The sequence below is a fragment of the Monodelphis domestica genome, chromosome 2 (genome assembly GCF_027887165.1).
Source record: "Monodelphis domestica isolate mMonDom1 chromosome 2, mMonDom1.pri, whole genome shotgun sequence".
Lineage (NCBI taxonomy): Eukaryota > Metazoa > Chordata > Mammalia > Didelphimorphia > Didelphidae > Monodelphis > Monodelphis domestica.
Window position 1 is genome coordinate 238,029,992 of NC_077228.1, and position 14,070 is coordinate 238,044,061.

General features: G+C 37.3%; 1 protein-coding gene across 5 annotated transcripts in view; it reads left to right on the forward strand.

Moving 5' to 3' along the window:
• The window catches only part of CYTH1 (cytohesin 1), a 251,399-nt gene that overhangs the window by 222,815 nt on the left and 14,514 nt on the right, over window positions 1-14,070 (forward strand). For 4 of the 5 annotated variants that reach the window (XR_008916451.1, XR_008916453.1, XR_008916454.1 and 1 more), the window contains exon 13: window positions 11,100-11,580. Coding sequence is in view for 1 of the 5 variants with exons in the window: in XM_056817397.1 (XP_056673375.1) it covers window positions 11,100-11,178 (79 nt within the window). In the remaining 4 variants the exon portion in view is untranslated. Of the gene's footprint in view, window positions 1-11,099; window positions 13,392-14,070 lie in introns of those variants that run through there. The other variant, XM_056817397.1, reaches the window with a different exon arrangement.

Below are 14,070 nucleotides of genomic sequence, written 5' to 3' on the forward strand. Positions count from 1 at the left end.
GAGGTTGTTCCAGTCTGCATGGAATTCCTCCACTTTATTATTCCTTTTAGCACAATAGTATTCCATCACCAACATATACCACAATTTGTTCATCCATTCTCCAATTGAAAGGGATCCCCTCATTTTCCAATTTTTGGCCACCACAAAGAGCACTGCTATGGATATTCTTGTACAAGTCTTTTTCCTTATTATCTCCTTGGGGTACAAACCCAGCAGTGCTATGGCTGGATCAAAGGGCAGACAGTCTTTTATCGCTCTGGGCATAGTTCCAAATTGTTCCAGAATGGTTGGATCAATTCACAACTCCACCAGCAATGAATTAGTGTCCCTACTTTGCCACCTCCCCTCCAGCATTCATTACTTTCCTTTGTTGTCATGTTAGCCAATCTGCTAGGTGTGAGGTGATACCTCAGAGTTGTTTTGATTTGCATCTCTCTGATTATAAGAGATGTAGAACACTTTTTCATGTGCTCATTAATAGTTTTAATTTCTTTGGCTGAGAACTGCCTATTCATGTCCCTTGCCCATTTATCAATTGGAGAATGGCTTGATTTTTTGTACAATTGATTTAGCTGTTTATAAATTTGAGTAATTAAACCTTTGTTAGAGGTTTTTATGAAGATTGTTTCCCAATTTGTTGTTTCCCTTCTGATTTTAGTTACATTGGTTTTGTTTGTACAAATCCTTTTTAATTTGATGTACTCAAAATTATTGATTTTACATTTTGTGACTCTTTCTAAGTCTTGCTTGGTCTTAAAATCTTTCCCTTCCCAAAGGTCTGACATGTATACTATGCTGTATTCAACTAATTTACTTATAGTTTCCTTCTTTATGTTCAAGTCATTCACCCATTCTGAGTTTATCTTGGTGTAGGGTGTGAGGTGTTGATCCAAACCTAATCTCTCTCACACTGTCTTCCAATTTTCCCAGCAGTTTTTATCAAATAATGGATTTTTGTCCCAAAAGCTGGGGGCTTTGGGTTTGTCATAAACTGTCTTGCTGAGATCATTTACGCCAAGTCTATTCCACTGACCCTCCTTTCTGTCTCATAGCCAGTACCAAATTGTTTTGATAACCACTGCTTTATAGTATAGTTTGAGATCTGGGACTGCAAGTCCTCCTTCCTTTGCATTTTTTCTTTATGATTTCCCTGGATATCCTTGATCTTTTGTTCTTCCAAATGAACTTAGCTATAGTTTTTTTCTAATTCAGTAAAGAAGTTTTTTGGTAGTTCAATGGGTATGGCATTAAATAAGTAAATTAATTTGGGTAAGATTGTCATTTTTATTATGTTAGCTCGTCCCATCCTTGAGCAATCAATGTTTTTCCAATTGTTTAGATCTAGTTTTAACTGTGTGGAAAGTGTTTTGTAGTTGTGTTCATATAGTTCCTGTGTTTGTCTCAGCAGATAGATTCCCAAGTATTTTATATTGTATAAGGTGATTTTAAATGGTATTTCTCTTTCTAATTCTTGATGCTGAAATGGGTTAGAGATATATAGAAATCCTGATGACTTATGAGGGTTTATTTTGTATCCTTCAACTTTGCTAAAGTTGTTGATTATTTTGAGTAACTTTTTAGTTGATTCTCTAGGATTCCTTAAGTAAACCATTATATCATCTGCAAAGAGTGATATTGCCAATTTTAGTACCTTCAATTTCTTTTTCTTCTCTAATTGGTACTGCTAGTGTTTCTAGTACAATCTTAAATAATAGAGGTGATAATGGGCATCCTTGTTTTACTCCTGATGTTATTGGGAAGGCTTCTAGTTTATCCCCATTGCAGATGATGTTTGCTGATGGCTTTAGATATATACTGTTTATTATTTTTAGGAACAACTGTTCTATTCCTATACTTTCTAGTGCTTTTAATAGGAATGGGTGTTGTATTTTATCAAAGGCTTTTTCTGTATCTATTGAGATAATCATGAAATTTTTGTCAGTTTGCTTGTTAATATGGTCAATTATATGGATGGTTTTCCTAATATTGAACCATCTTTGCATTTCTGATATGAATCCTGCCTGGTCATAGTGATGACCCTTGTGATGACTTGTTGGAGTCTTTTTGCTAGTATCCTATTTAAGATTTTTGCGTCTATGTAGATTGCCATATTTGTTGCCATATAATTGGGCATAGTAGTTTTTAATGATTGCCTTAATTTCCTCTTCAGTATAGGTGAGGTCTCCTTTTTCATCTTGGATACTGTCAATTTGGTTTATTTCTTTCCTTTTTTTAATTAAACTGACTTTTACTTTGTCTATTTTTTTTCAAAGTACCAGCTTCTAGTCTTATTTATTAAATCAATAGTTCTTTGACCTTCAATTTTATTAATTTCTCCTTTGAGTTTTAGGATCTCTAATTTAGTCTTCATCTGAGAATTTTTAATTTGTTTGCTTTCTAATTTTTTAATATGCATGCCCAATTCATTGACCTCTGACCTTCTTAATTTGTTAATATATGAACTCAAGGATATAAATTTCCCCCTGAGTACCGCTTTGGCTGCATCCCATAGGTTTTGAAAGGATGTCTCATCATTGTCATTTTCTTCAATGAAGTTATTAATTGTTTCTATGATTTGTTCTTTAACTAACTGGTTTTGGAGAATCATATTGTTTAATTTCCAATTAATTTTCAATTTACCTCTCCATGTTTCCTTACTAATTATTATTTTCATTGCATTGTGATCTGAGAAAGTTGCATTTATTATTTCTGCTCTTTTGCACTTGTTTGCAATGTTTTTATACCCTAATACATGGTCAGTTTTTGTGAATGTACCATGTGCTACAGAAAAAAAGGTATATTCCTTTTTGTCTCTATTTATTTTTCTCCACATGTCTACTAACTCTAATTTTTCTAAGATTTCATTTACTTCTCTTACCTCTTTCTTATTTATTTTTTGGTTTGATTTATCTAGTTCGGATAGAGGAAGGTTCAGGTCTCCTACTAGTACAGTTTTTCTACCTATTTCGTCCTTGAGTTCCTCTAGTTTCTCCTTTAGAAATTTGGATGCTATGCCATTTGGTGCATACATGTTGAGTACAGATATTTCCTCACTGTCTATACTGCCTTTTATCAGGATGTAATTACCTTCCCTATCTCTTTTAACTAGATTTATTTTTACTTTGGCTTTGTCAAATATCATGATTGTGACTCTTGCCTTCTTTTTGTCAGTTAATGCCCAATAGATTTGGCTCCACCCTCTTACTTTCACCCTATGTATATCTACCTTCCTCATGTGTGTTTCTTGTAGACAGCATATGGAAGGGTTTTGGATTCTAATCCACTCTGCTATTCGCTTGCGTTTTATGGGTGAGTTCATTCGATTCACATTCAGAGTTATGATTACTAGCTGTGTATTTCCCAGCATTTTGGTTTCTGCTTCCTTTTCTTCTTTCACTATTTCCTTCTACACTGATGTTTGCTTTTAAACAGTCCCCCTTGTTCCCACCCTTATTTTACTTCCCTACCCCCTTCCTTTCTATTTCCCCCCCTTATTTTCCCTGTAGTCTTTCTAAAATTAATCCCCCTCGCCCCCTCCCTCTCTTGTACTGCTTCCTTTCCCACCAGACCATTTGTTACCCTTCTACTCCCCTATAGGGCACAAATCTATTCTCTGCCCCCAATGGATTGAATTGGTTTTCCCTCTTTGAGTCAATTTCAAAGCATGTAAAAGTTGAGTATTTCCTGTCTCTCACCTCTTTACCCTTCCAGTGTATTGATGTTCTCCTTCCTCCCACCATGAGCTTCTTTATGACATATAAACTTACCCCCATTTTTTTCTTTTCCCATTTCCTTTAATATTAGCCTATTTTTAAGCTCTAGTCATATATATATATATGCATACTCATGTATGTATTTTTGCATGCATATATCTTTATACCTATTTATGTCTTTCCCTTTCATCCTGTACAGTTTGTCACTGTTTCCTCTAAGTGTACTTCTTTTTGCTGCCCAGGTAATAACAACAGTTTTTATGAGTTACCGATGACCTCTTTTCTTATAGGGATACATATTATTTTAACTTATTGAGTCTCTTTAAAAAATTTTTGTTTTGTTTTGTTTTCTTTTTCTTTTTTCCCCTCTTTTTAAATTACCTTTTGATGATTCTCTTGAGTTCTGTGGTTGGACATCAAATTTTCTGTTCAGGTCTGGTCTTTTCTTTACTAATTCTTGAAATTCTTCTATTTTGTTGAATGACCATACTTTCCCCTATAAGAATATAGTCAGTTTTGCTGGGTAGTTGATTCTTGGTTGTAGACCTAGTTCCCTTGCTTTCCGGAATATCGTATTCCATGCCTTTCTTTTTTTCAGTGTGGATGCAGCCAGATCCTGAGTTATCCTCACTGTGGTTCCTTGGTATCTGAATGACTTCTTCTTGGCAGTTTGTAATATCTTTTCTTTGGTCTGATAGTTCTTGAATTTGGCTATAACATTCCTGAGTGTTGTCAGTTGGGGATTAAGTACAGGAAGTTATCTGTGGATTCTATCAATCTCCACTTTTCCCTCTTGTTCTAGGATATTGGGGCAGTTTTCTTTAATAATTTCCTGTAATATAATGTCCAGGCTTTTTCTTTTGTCATGGTCTTCTGGTAGGCCAATGATTTTTAAATTGTCTCTCCTTGAACAATTTTTTAAATCCTCTGTTTTGTGAATGAGATGTTTCATATTTTCCTCAATTTTTTCATTCTTTTGGTTTTGTTTTATAATGTCCTGCTGCCTTGTGAGGTCACTTGATTCTAGTTGTTGTATTCTGGTTCTTAAAGACTGGATTTCATCCTTAGTTTTTTGGTCATCCTTTTCCTTTTGGTCGGATTTTCTTTGGAGGTCACCTTTCATCTTCTTCTCCTCATCTTTCATCTGCTTTGCCTCATCTTTCATCTCCTTTGCCTCATTTTCCAGCTGGTTGATTTTGGCTTTCAAGACACTATTTTCTTGTTTTAGTTCAAGTGCCTCTGTTTCCAGATGACTTATCTTAGTTTTTAAGTCCTTTTCCCAATTGTCTTCAGCCTCTCTTAATTGTGTTTTGAATTGCATTTTGAATTCTTCCAAAGCCTGTATCCAATTTGCTGGGATTTATGATTTTTCCTTTACTGATCCCTCCCCCTCTGTTTCATTCGCTCTTTGCTCATTACCTCTGCAGAAGCTGTCTATTGCAATTTCTTTCTTCTTTTTCTGTTGTTTGCTCAAGTTTATCCCTTCTTTGTTCCCTGTATTTGTCTGTGCTCTTGCTCCTCTCATTTTTTTTTGGTTTTGGGGCTGTCAGTCTCCCCTCTTGGAGCTTTGTCAGATCTGTTGGTATAGTCTCTAGGGGAGGAATGTTAGCTTCCCTGTCTTCTGGAGGCTTTTGATTGAATTAAATTCAACTGGGTTGGGCTGTATGTACTCTGAGGCCAAAGACTCCTGGAAGGCTGGGCCTCCCAGGCTCTCTCCAGTTCTCTTCAGTTCCTTCTCCGCTGTCCGCAAGGTTCCCCAGTGCCTTTGCCAGCTCTCTGAGCTCTGAGGAGTCCTGATGGGATTAGGTTCAACTAGATTGGTCTGGATGTGCCCCCAGGCAATGGTGAGACTGGAGCCTGATGGAGGGACCCAGCCACGGCCCCGGTGTCTCCCTGGATTTCTCCCCGCTGTCCACGCTGGACTCTCCGAGCCTGGCACCCCACTGCTCACAAGGTAGACCCTCCAAACCAGCACCTTTTCCCACTCAGAGGTTCCTGCTGCCGCTGGGGGCTCAGCCCTCTGGGTTGGGGGGGAGGGGTCCTGGGACCTTCCCTCTGCCTTCCCCTTAGACCAGAGTATTCTCGGATTCCAGCTGTTGGGGGGTGTACCTTTTGATTTGAGTCCAGAAGGAGGGTTCCCCGCCTCTGTCCTGTTGTTCAGTTTGAATTTCGATGCCCTAGGAGCATTCAGTTTGTAATCGGTAAGGAAGGGTTTTCTGAGGTCTGAACTTTTGCTGCTTGCTAAGCCGCCATCTTGACTCCGCCTGCTTTCTAGTGTTTTTAATAGGATTGGATGTTGTATTTTATTGAAGGCTTTTTCTGCATCTATTAAAATAATTGTGTGATTTGTTAGCTTGGTTTTTCATACGGTTAGTTATGTTGATAGCTTTCCTAATATTTAAATCAGTCTTTCCCTGATCTAAATCCCACTGGTCATATTGAATGATCATTGTGATATATTGTTGTAATCTCTTTGCTAGTATTTTATTTAAGATTTTTGCATCAATATTCATTAAGGAAATTGGTCTGCAATTTTCTTTTTTTCTTTTTTTTTGTCTTACTGGCATATGTATCGGGACCATATTTGTGTCATAAAATATTTTAGTAGGATTCCTTTGCCTATTTTGCCAAATAATTTACATAGTATTAGGATTAATTATTCTATGTATGTTTGATAGAATTCACTTGTGAGTCCATCTGATGCTGGAAATTTTTTTCTTAGGGAGTCTAGTGGCTTGTTCGGTTTCTTGTGAGATGGGATTATTTAAGTATGCTATTTCTTCTTTTGTTAATCTGGGTAATTTATAATTTTTTAAATATTCATCCATTTCACCTAGACTATCAGATTTATTGTCTAATAATTTGGCAAAATGGGTCGTAATGATTGCTTTAATTTCTTCCTCATTGGTTGTTGAATTCTCCTGTTTTATTTTTGATACTGACAATTTTCTTTTCTTTTTTAAATTAAATTAACCAATGCCCTTTTTTAAAATTTTTTCATAAAACCAACTCCTAGCCTTATTTATTAGTTCAGTCATTGTCAATTTTGTTACTTTTTCCTTTGATTTTTAGGATTTCCAATTTAGCCTTTAATTGGCTATTTTTAATTTGTTCTTTTTCTGTTTTTGTTTTTGTTTTTTTAGTTTCTTGCCCAGTTCATTGATTTCTTTTTCTCTATTTTATTGATGTGAGCATTCAGAGATATAAAATTTCTCTTAAGTATTGCATTGACTCTGTCCCCTAAATTTTGATATGTTGTCTCCTCATTGTCATTCTCTTTAATGAAATTATCATTTCTCTAATTTATTCTTTAACCTACCTGTTTTTAAGAATTAGATTATTTAGCTTCCAATTAATTTATAATTTGTCTTTTCATGGGCCCTTATTGATTATAATTTTTATAGCATATGATCTGAAAGAGATACATTTATTATTTCTACTTTTCTGTATTTGGCTGTGAAATTTTCATGCCCCTAGTATGTCTGTTTTTATATACATACCAGACACTACTGAAAAAAAGATATATTTCTTTTTTCCCTATTCAGTTTTCTCCAGAGATCTACTAATTATTCTAAAATTTCATTCATTTCCTTACTTCTTTCTTGTTAATTTTTTTTTTGTTAAATTCATCAAGTTATGAGAAGGGAAGTTAATGTCCCCCACTGGTATAGTTTTACTATCTTTTTCCTCCTGAAGTCCATTTAATTTCTCCTTTAAAAATTTGGTGTCTATACCATTTGGTGCTTATATGTTTAATATTGATATTACTTCACTGTCTATTATACCTTTTATCAAGATGGAATTTTCTTCCTTATTTCTTTTAATTAGATCAGTTTTTGCTTTAGTTTTGTCTAAAATCATAGTTGCTAGTCTTGCCTTTTTTTCTTCATTTGAAGCACAATGGATTCTTCCCCATTCCCTTACCTATGTAAGGTCTATGTATGTCTCCTTGCCTCAAATGTATTTATTATAAACAATATATTGTAGGATTCTGGCTTTTAATCCACTCTGCTCTCCACCAATGTTTTTTATGTTCATCCCATTCACATTAGCAGTTATGATTACAAACTGTGTATTCCACTCCATCTTATTTTCCCCTTTTGAACCTGCTCTTTCTGTCTCTTTTCATTCTGTCCCTTCCCAAAAACAGTTTTGTTTTTAATCACCACCTGTAATTCCCCCTCTCCTTTATTGCTCAATACCCCAACCCCACCATCATATTCCTTTCCCACTTCTCTGTATGGTAAGATAGGATTCTATCTCCAAAGATTATAATTATTCTCTCCCTGAGCCAATTCTGATGATAGTAAGGTTTATGCATTGCCTATTATCACCCTCATCCTTCTCTCCACTGTGATAGTTGTTTTTTTTTCCCCACACCTGTGTGGGGTTTTCCTTAATGGACTTCCCTGACCAGCAGGGTCCCACAAGGGAATGGGCTCACCTTTGTGATGGGACCCAAGGAGAGGTAGGAACCAAGAACCAGGGTGGAGATGAAAGACACGGACAAGTCAGTGGTTGGATAGGGCAGGCAATCCCTATGATACTCCCTTTGATAGGAGAGTATGAGTACAAAGGAACATGAGGTGGAGGAGGAGATTAAGGTAGGAAATGCAGGCCAAGATGGTTACAGCCTCGGGGAAGGAGAAGGTTAAGAGGAGAGAGAGACATAGTCATTGAGGAGCCCAGTGGAGCTCCATGGAAGGGGAGAAAAGCCAAGAGGAAGTTCATGGCTTTGCCTCTGAATTTATTCCTGTCCTGCTTGGGCGGTACTCCTAAGCACGTAGTAACCACATCACAAAGTATAGACAATTAAGATTGGGTGGCAAGGTAGAGGGAACACCTTTTGGCATGTAGATTGCAAACCGCGCTTTTCCGGGGAATTGAGTCTGAGCATGTTAATGAGTTTGTCTTAGCCAAGGGCCACATGGCCAGTTCAAGGTTACATTCACAAACCTCATTGGTATAACCTTATGCTTGGAGACACAGTAATCATACAGTCATTTATATTTCATAGATGTGAATATGCTTGGGATGCTACACCTGTTTATGTGATATAATTTACCCCATTTTATATCCCTTCCATTTTACCTCAATACAATCCTCTTTTTTTAACTATTTTTTCTTTTTATATATCATGTCATCCTAATTCACACCCTCCATCTATGTATACTCATTCTAACTATTTTGATGATAGTAAAAATTTTGAGTTGCAAATATCATCTTTCCATGTAGGAATATAAATAGTTTGACCTTACTGAGTCCCTTAAATTTTCTCTTTTTTATTTACCTTTTTCTATTTCTCTTGATTTGCACATCATATTTTCATTTAAAGTTGATCTTTTCATTAGGAATACTGGGAAATTTTCTATTTTATTAAATGACCATTTTTCCCCAAAAAGTTTTGCTGGTTAGATGATTCTTGGGTGTAATCCTAGTTCCTTTGCCTTCTGAAATATCACATTCCAAACCTTCTGAGCCTTTAATGTAGAAGCTGATAAGTCTTGAGTAATCCTGACTGTGGCTTCATAATATTGGGGTTTTTTTCTGGCTGTTTGCAGTATTTTCTCCTTGCCCTGAGAGCTCTTGAATTTGGCTGTAATTTTCCTGGGAATTGTCATTTGTGATTGGTGAATTCATTCCATTTCTATTTTGCCCTCTTGTTCAAGAATATCAGGGTAGTTTTCTTTGTTAATTCATTGTAATATGATGTCAAAGCTTTTATTTTTTAATCATGACTTTCAGGTAATCTAATAATTCTTAGATTGTCTCTTATGTATCTATTCTCCAGGTCAATTGTTGGTTTTTTTAATGAGATGTTTCATATTTTCTTCTATTTTTTCATTCTTTTGATGTTATTGTGTCTTGATATCTCATGATGTCATTAACTTCCATTTGCCCAATTCTAATTTCTAAGAAATTATTTTCTTCATTGAGCTTTTGAACCTCCTTTTCCATTTGATCTGTCCTAGTTTTTTAGAAACTTTTCTTCATTGGATTTTTGTGTGTCTCTTTCCATTTGGCCAATTCTTCTCTTTAAGCTGTAACTCTCGTTCCATAACTCTCATTTTTCTTTCCCATTTTCCTTCTGCTTCTTTTGGTTTTTTTTTTTAATTCCTTTTTGAGCTCTTCCAAAGCCTGAGGGCAATTCCCATTTATCTTTAAAGTTTTGCATGTGGCTATTTTGATTTCATTGTCTCCTTCAGAGTCTGTGCCTTGCTCTATTTTGTCTCCTTAATAATTTTATATGGTTAGATTTTTTTTTGGCTGTTTGCTCATTTTCCCAGCCTTTTTTTAAACTTAATTTTGTAATAAAGGTGGGCTCTGTCCTCATGGTAGAGGGGACACTTTCTTAATCTTTTTTCGTTTGTTTGTTTGTTTGTTTGTTTGTTTGTTTGTTTTTGCTGCACCCTCAACTCTTATTCTGAGTTTCTACAAGTTTCAATTCCTCCAAGGTAGTATGATAGCATGTGGGCTGTAAGTTCTGAAAGATACCTTGCTACTACTGATTCATTCTCCTCTAGGGACTGCTGATGACTTGTAGGTCTCAGAGCACTGTGAGCTACCTTGTGTTGGGGCTCAGGGCCTGACTTCAAGCCTGGGCAAGGACTCTGGGCCTCATTCTGGGCTTACATTGGCCAGGTACACTATAGCCTGCCTTGTACTAGGACTTGGGCCCTCACTGCAGACTTGGGCAAGGGCCCCAAGTCTCACTGGGGCTCACACAGTTCAGACTTAGTACAGATTCTTGCTGTGGGGCTTGGAGCTTGAGTGTAGGCTTGGGGGCCTCCTTTTAGGCTAGCAACAGGTAAAGGCTCAACTCCTCACTCTGTGCTCATACCAGCCTGGTGCACTGTGGATAGCCCTGTAATGAAGCCTGGGGCTTCACCAAAGTCTCAGGCAGGGGATCTTGGCCCCTTATGCTTCAACAGACTGGCACTGCAGATTTCCTTGTATTAGAACTTGGAGTCTCACTGCAAGCTTGAGGTAGGATTTGGTACTTCAAGGCGTAGGTGTGGGGTATTTTGTTATTGGTTTAGGTAGGGTCTCAGGGTCTTAAAGTTTGCCTGATTTGGAACTTGGAAAGGAAGTATGGCGTGAGCAGCTAATACTCCTCAATGTGTGGCTTTGTTTCTGACTACTCTCCCCTTTCACCCCAGTGAAATAGACCATCTCCGCCTACCTTCCAAGTTGTTTTCTGCAGAAGAGTTACTTCACCATGCCCCTTTGTTGTTTCTGTCATTCCAATATTTGTTTTGAGGTGTTATTTTAAGGTTGGTTTCAGAGGATTATCAGAGCGGTTCCATGCCATTCTGCCATTTTAGCCCTGCCCTTCTTTTCTCTTTTTCACAAGCCAACATCTCTTTCTCCATTTATATGTTTCAGAGCAGCCATCAGCAGGGATCCTTTCTACGAGATGTTAGCAACGAGGAAGAAGAAAGTTTCCTCTACCAAGAGACATTAAAAGCCTGTGCCAGCTAAGCGGGATCAGAACCTTAACAGTGTGAAGAATTCTTGATTTTCCCCCTCTGCCATTCTACACACGGGGAGAGAGAGGGCTATGAAGCAGGAGCATCTTCTGCTTCTTAGCATTGCCCTGAATTCCTAAGGACCAGCTTCAGCTTTTCCAATTTTTTTAAGCAAATAAAGGGGAGGGATTGGGTGGGTAGTTATCAGTTGGGGAGAAGAGGGAAACTGAGCCCTTTTAAGGCATGGATTTATAACTTTTTCTTTGAAAAAGAACAGAAAGCAAATCAGCTTCCCTGCAAGTCTCTCCACTCAGCAGGTCTGATAGCAGAGCTTGGAGTCAACCATTTACCTCTTGGTTATTTTTCCTGTGAAGAAGCCTTCAATTCCTGCACCATAGGTACATTTATAAATATATTATATGTTAAAGTGAAAGGTGAGATGGAAGAGAGAAGCCACACACTATAAAGATATATTTTTTACTTTAAAGAAATTTGCCCATATGCATTATTCTCTGTCCAGTCTTGAAGACTCCCAGATAAATTGTGTTCCTCCCTGGAGGAAGGAGCATCATAGGTAATACAGGTATCTACCACCAGGCATTGAGAAGAGATAAGAGTAATGTCACTGCTACCTCTCCAATCTACTTTGCATTATTCTGGCTTAGTCAGCTGGAGAATGTCGTCTGTAGTTTTAGTAAGCCATTGGGTTTGGGAGGTGGGTGAGGGTTGGGGGTGAAGAGTGGAAAAAGAAGCAATGAAGCTTAATGGGGGCCTCAGACTTTTCCCACCTACCAGAGTCTTGAATACAGCCACTGATGTGCTACACAGACCCAGTGGTTGGTGTGGCCACTCATGCCATGGGCTGCAAAGCAAAATAGAGTTCTGGTGGTGGTGGTATTTTCTCATTCTTAGTGCACATGGGACACTAAGGAAAAGAGAGTAGCCATAGCTTTTGGAAACACTTTTTTTCTTATTTCAGAATTAATGATCCACCTGTGCTTAAAAGGAAAAAAAAAATCAGCATTTTTCATTGAGCAAAATGCCAAAATGATGATGAGGGCAGCCCCCCTGGACACCTGGGCATAACTGACTCAGTTGTTTCATTTTTATTTTTCTTTCTCGTTTTGAACTATTTCTCCCCAAAGCTCTAGTCCTCATTTTAGAGGAAGGAGCAAGTCCTTGCTTAGTTTCCTTGAGGGCTTCATTTTTTTTCTCCCTCAAATAAATAGTCCTTAGTTACTTCCTTAAATGCACCTACACATTAGGATCTAATTTACTTGATCCTAAAAGACAATTAAACTGGAACTTTTCCTGCTCTGTAATTCTTCAGGTGGCTTCTTAAAATGCATAGATAACAATTTGAGCCCAGAAAATGCAGCTCCCAGGGACTATCAGTAGTTCCTTATTTCCATAGAATCCAATCTGGCAATCCAAAAAACCCTTAGAATAATTTATCAGTACATTTCTTCCCATATGTATGTTGAGTTACCCTCTAGGACACAAGAGGAAGTTCTTGCTGTATAAGAAAGTAACTGTTAGGCCATTAAGAATCCCAACAGGTGATATAGTCCCTCAGAGCTCTTCATCTCTGAAAATAATTCTGGAAAAGTTTTGGGGAGAGGAGAATATAAATACTATCAGTAGTATCCCACCTACCTATGTTAATGAATTGTTGAGTTCTACCAGAAGCCTACTAGGTGGTTTAGTAGAGTGGCATCAAGTATTTTGTTGTCTAGACTCTGGAAAATATCCAAAAATAGCACAGACCAGAACTTTCCATTTTAGAGCAGAACGATCAATGCAGTGAAAGCAGGATTCTTGGAGGTTTGAGGTCTGTCGTTAATACCAGAATTACTCCAACTATGTTTCAGTTCCTCTCCTTGTGAGTTGATTCAGTGCACTGGTTCTAGCTAGTAAGCTTGGGGGAGGGGGTTGGGGGTGAGGAGAGGGAGGCAAGTGGATCAGTATTAGTATATTTATCAGAGATGTAAATAATCTATGTATAGTTTTTCTCCTTTAGATTATTTTGTATTTGGGGGGGGAAAGGGTCTTTTGGGGTTTTTTGTGGGAGATCTGAAGAGATGAGCAATCACTGCTGACAGGATTTATTTTAATCTGATTTTTTGTTTTTGGGGTTTTTGGTTTTTTGCCATGTAAACTAGAGCCAAGAAATTGCAGCAAATAAACTCCAAACCTTCCCTGAGCTGCATTTTTTGTCTATTGCCTTCTTTCTAATTCTTGGATTGGAATATGGGAATAAGAGAGGTAAAATTTTACTAAGTGTACCAGTGTTGGGGGAGTGTATCACTATTTCTCCCACACTTAATAACTTCCCTCAATCTCAGTTTCCTCATTTATAAAATGAGAGTTAAATAAGTTATTTGTTAAGATCCTTTCTAAATCTTGTAATCCAAAATTATGACATTTGTATAAATATAAAGTTGGGACCTCTTTTCTTATGAGAATTTCACAAGTAAACAAAGCAATTGAATGTAATATTAATTAAAATTCACCTGGATATTTAATTAACAGAGAATATAAAACTTCAATACATATATTTAACAACAGGATTGTCCAATGAGGGCCCAGTCTAAGAGCACAGTTGTGCCTAAAGCCAACCCATGTGAATGCTTGAGAAACCTGCTGTATGATGATTTGAATTGGAGTAGACCAGCTCTCCACTTAAGAGCATGCACAGTCTTGCCAGGTGGCAACCCACATGGATACTATGGAAATCTGCTTCTGAAAAAGAACAATAGAGGGTCCTGCCATCCACTTCAAGTTCATATACAAGTATTCAGTTATTGTTTTCTGTGACAAAAAGCATTTTAATTGTCTGCTGAGCTAGAACTGATTATACATACAAAAGGCAGCACTAGGCAAATCAT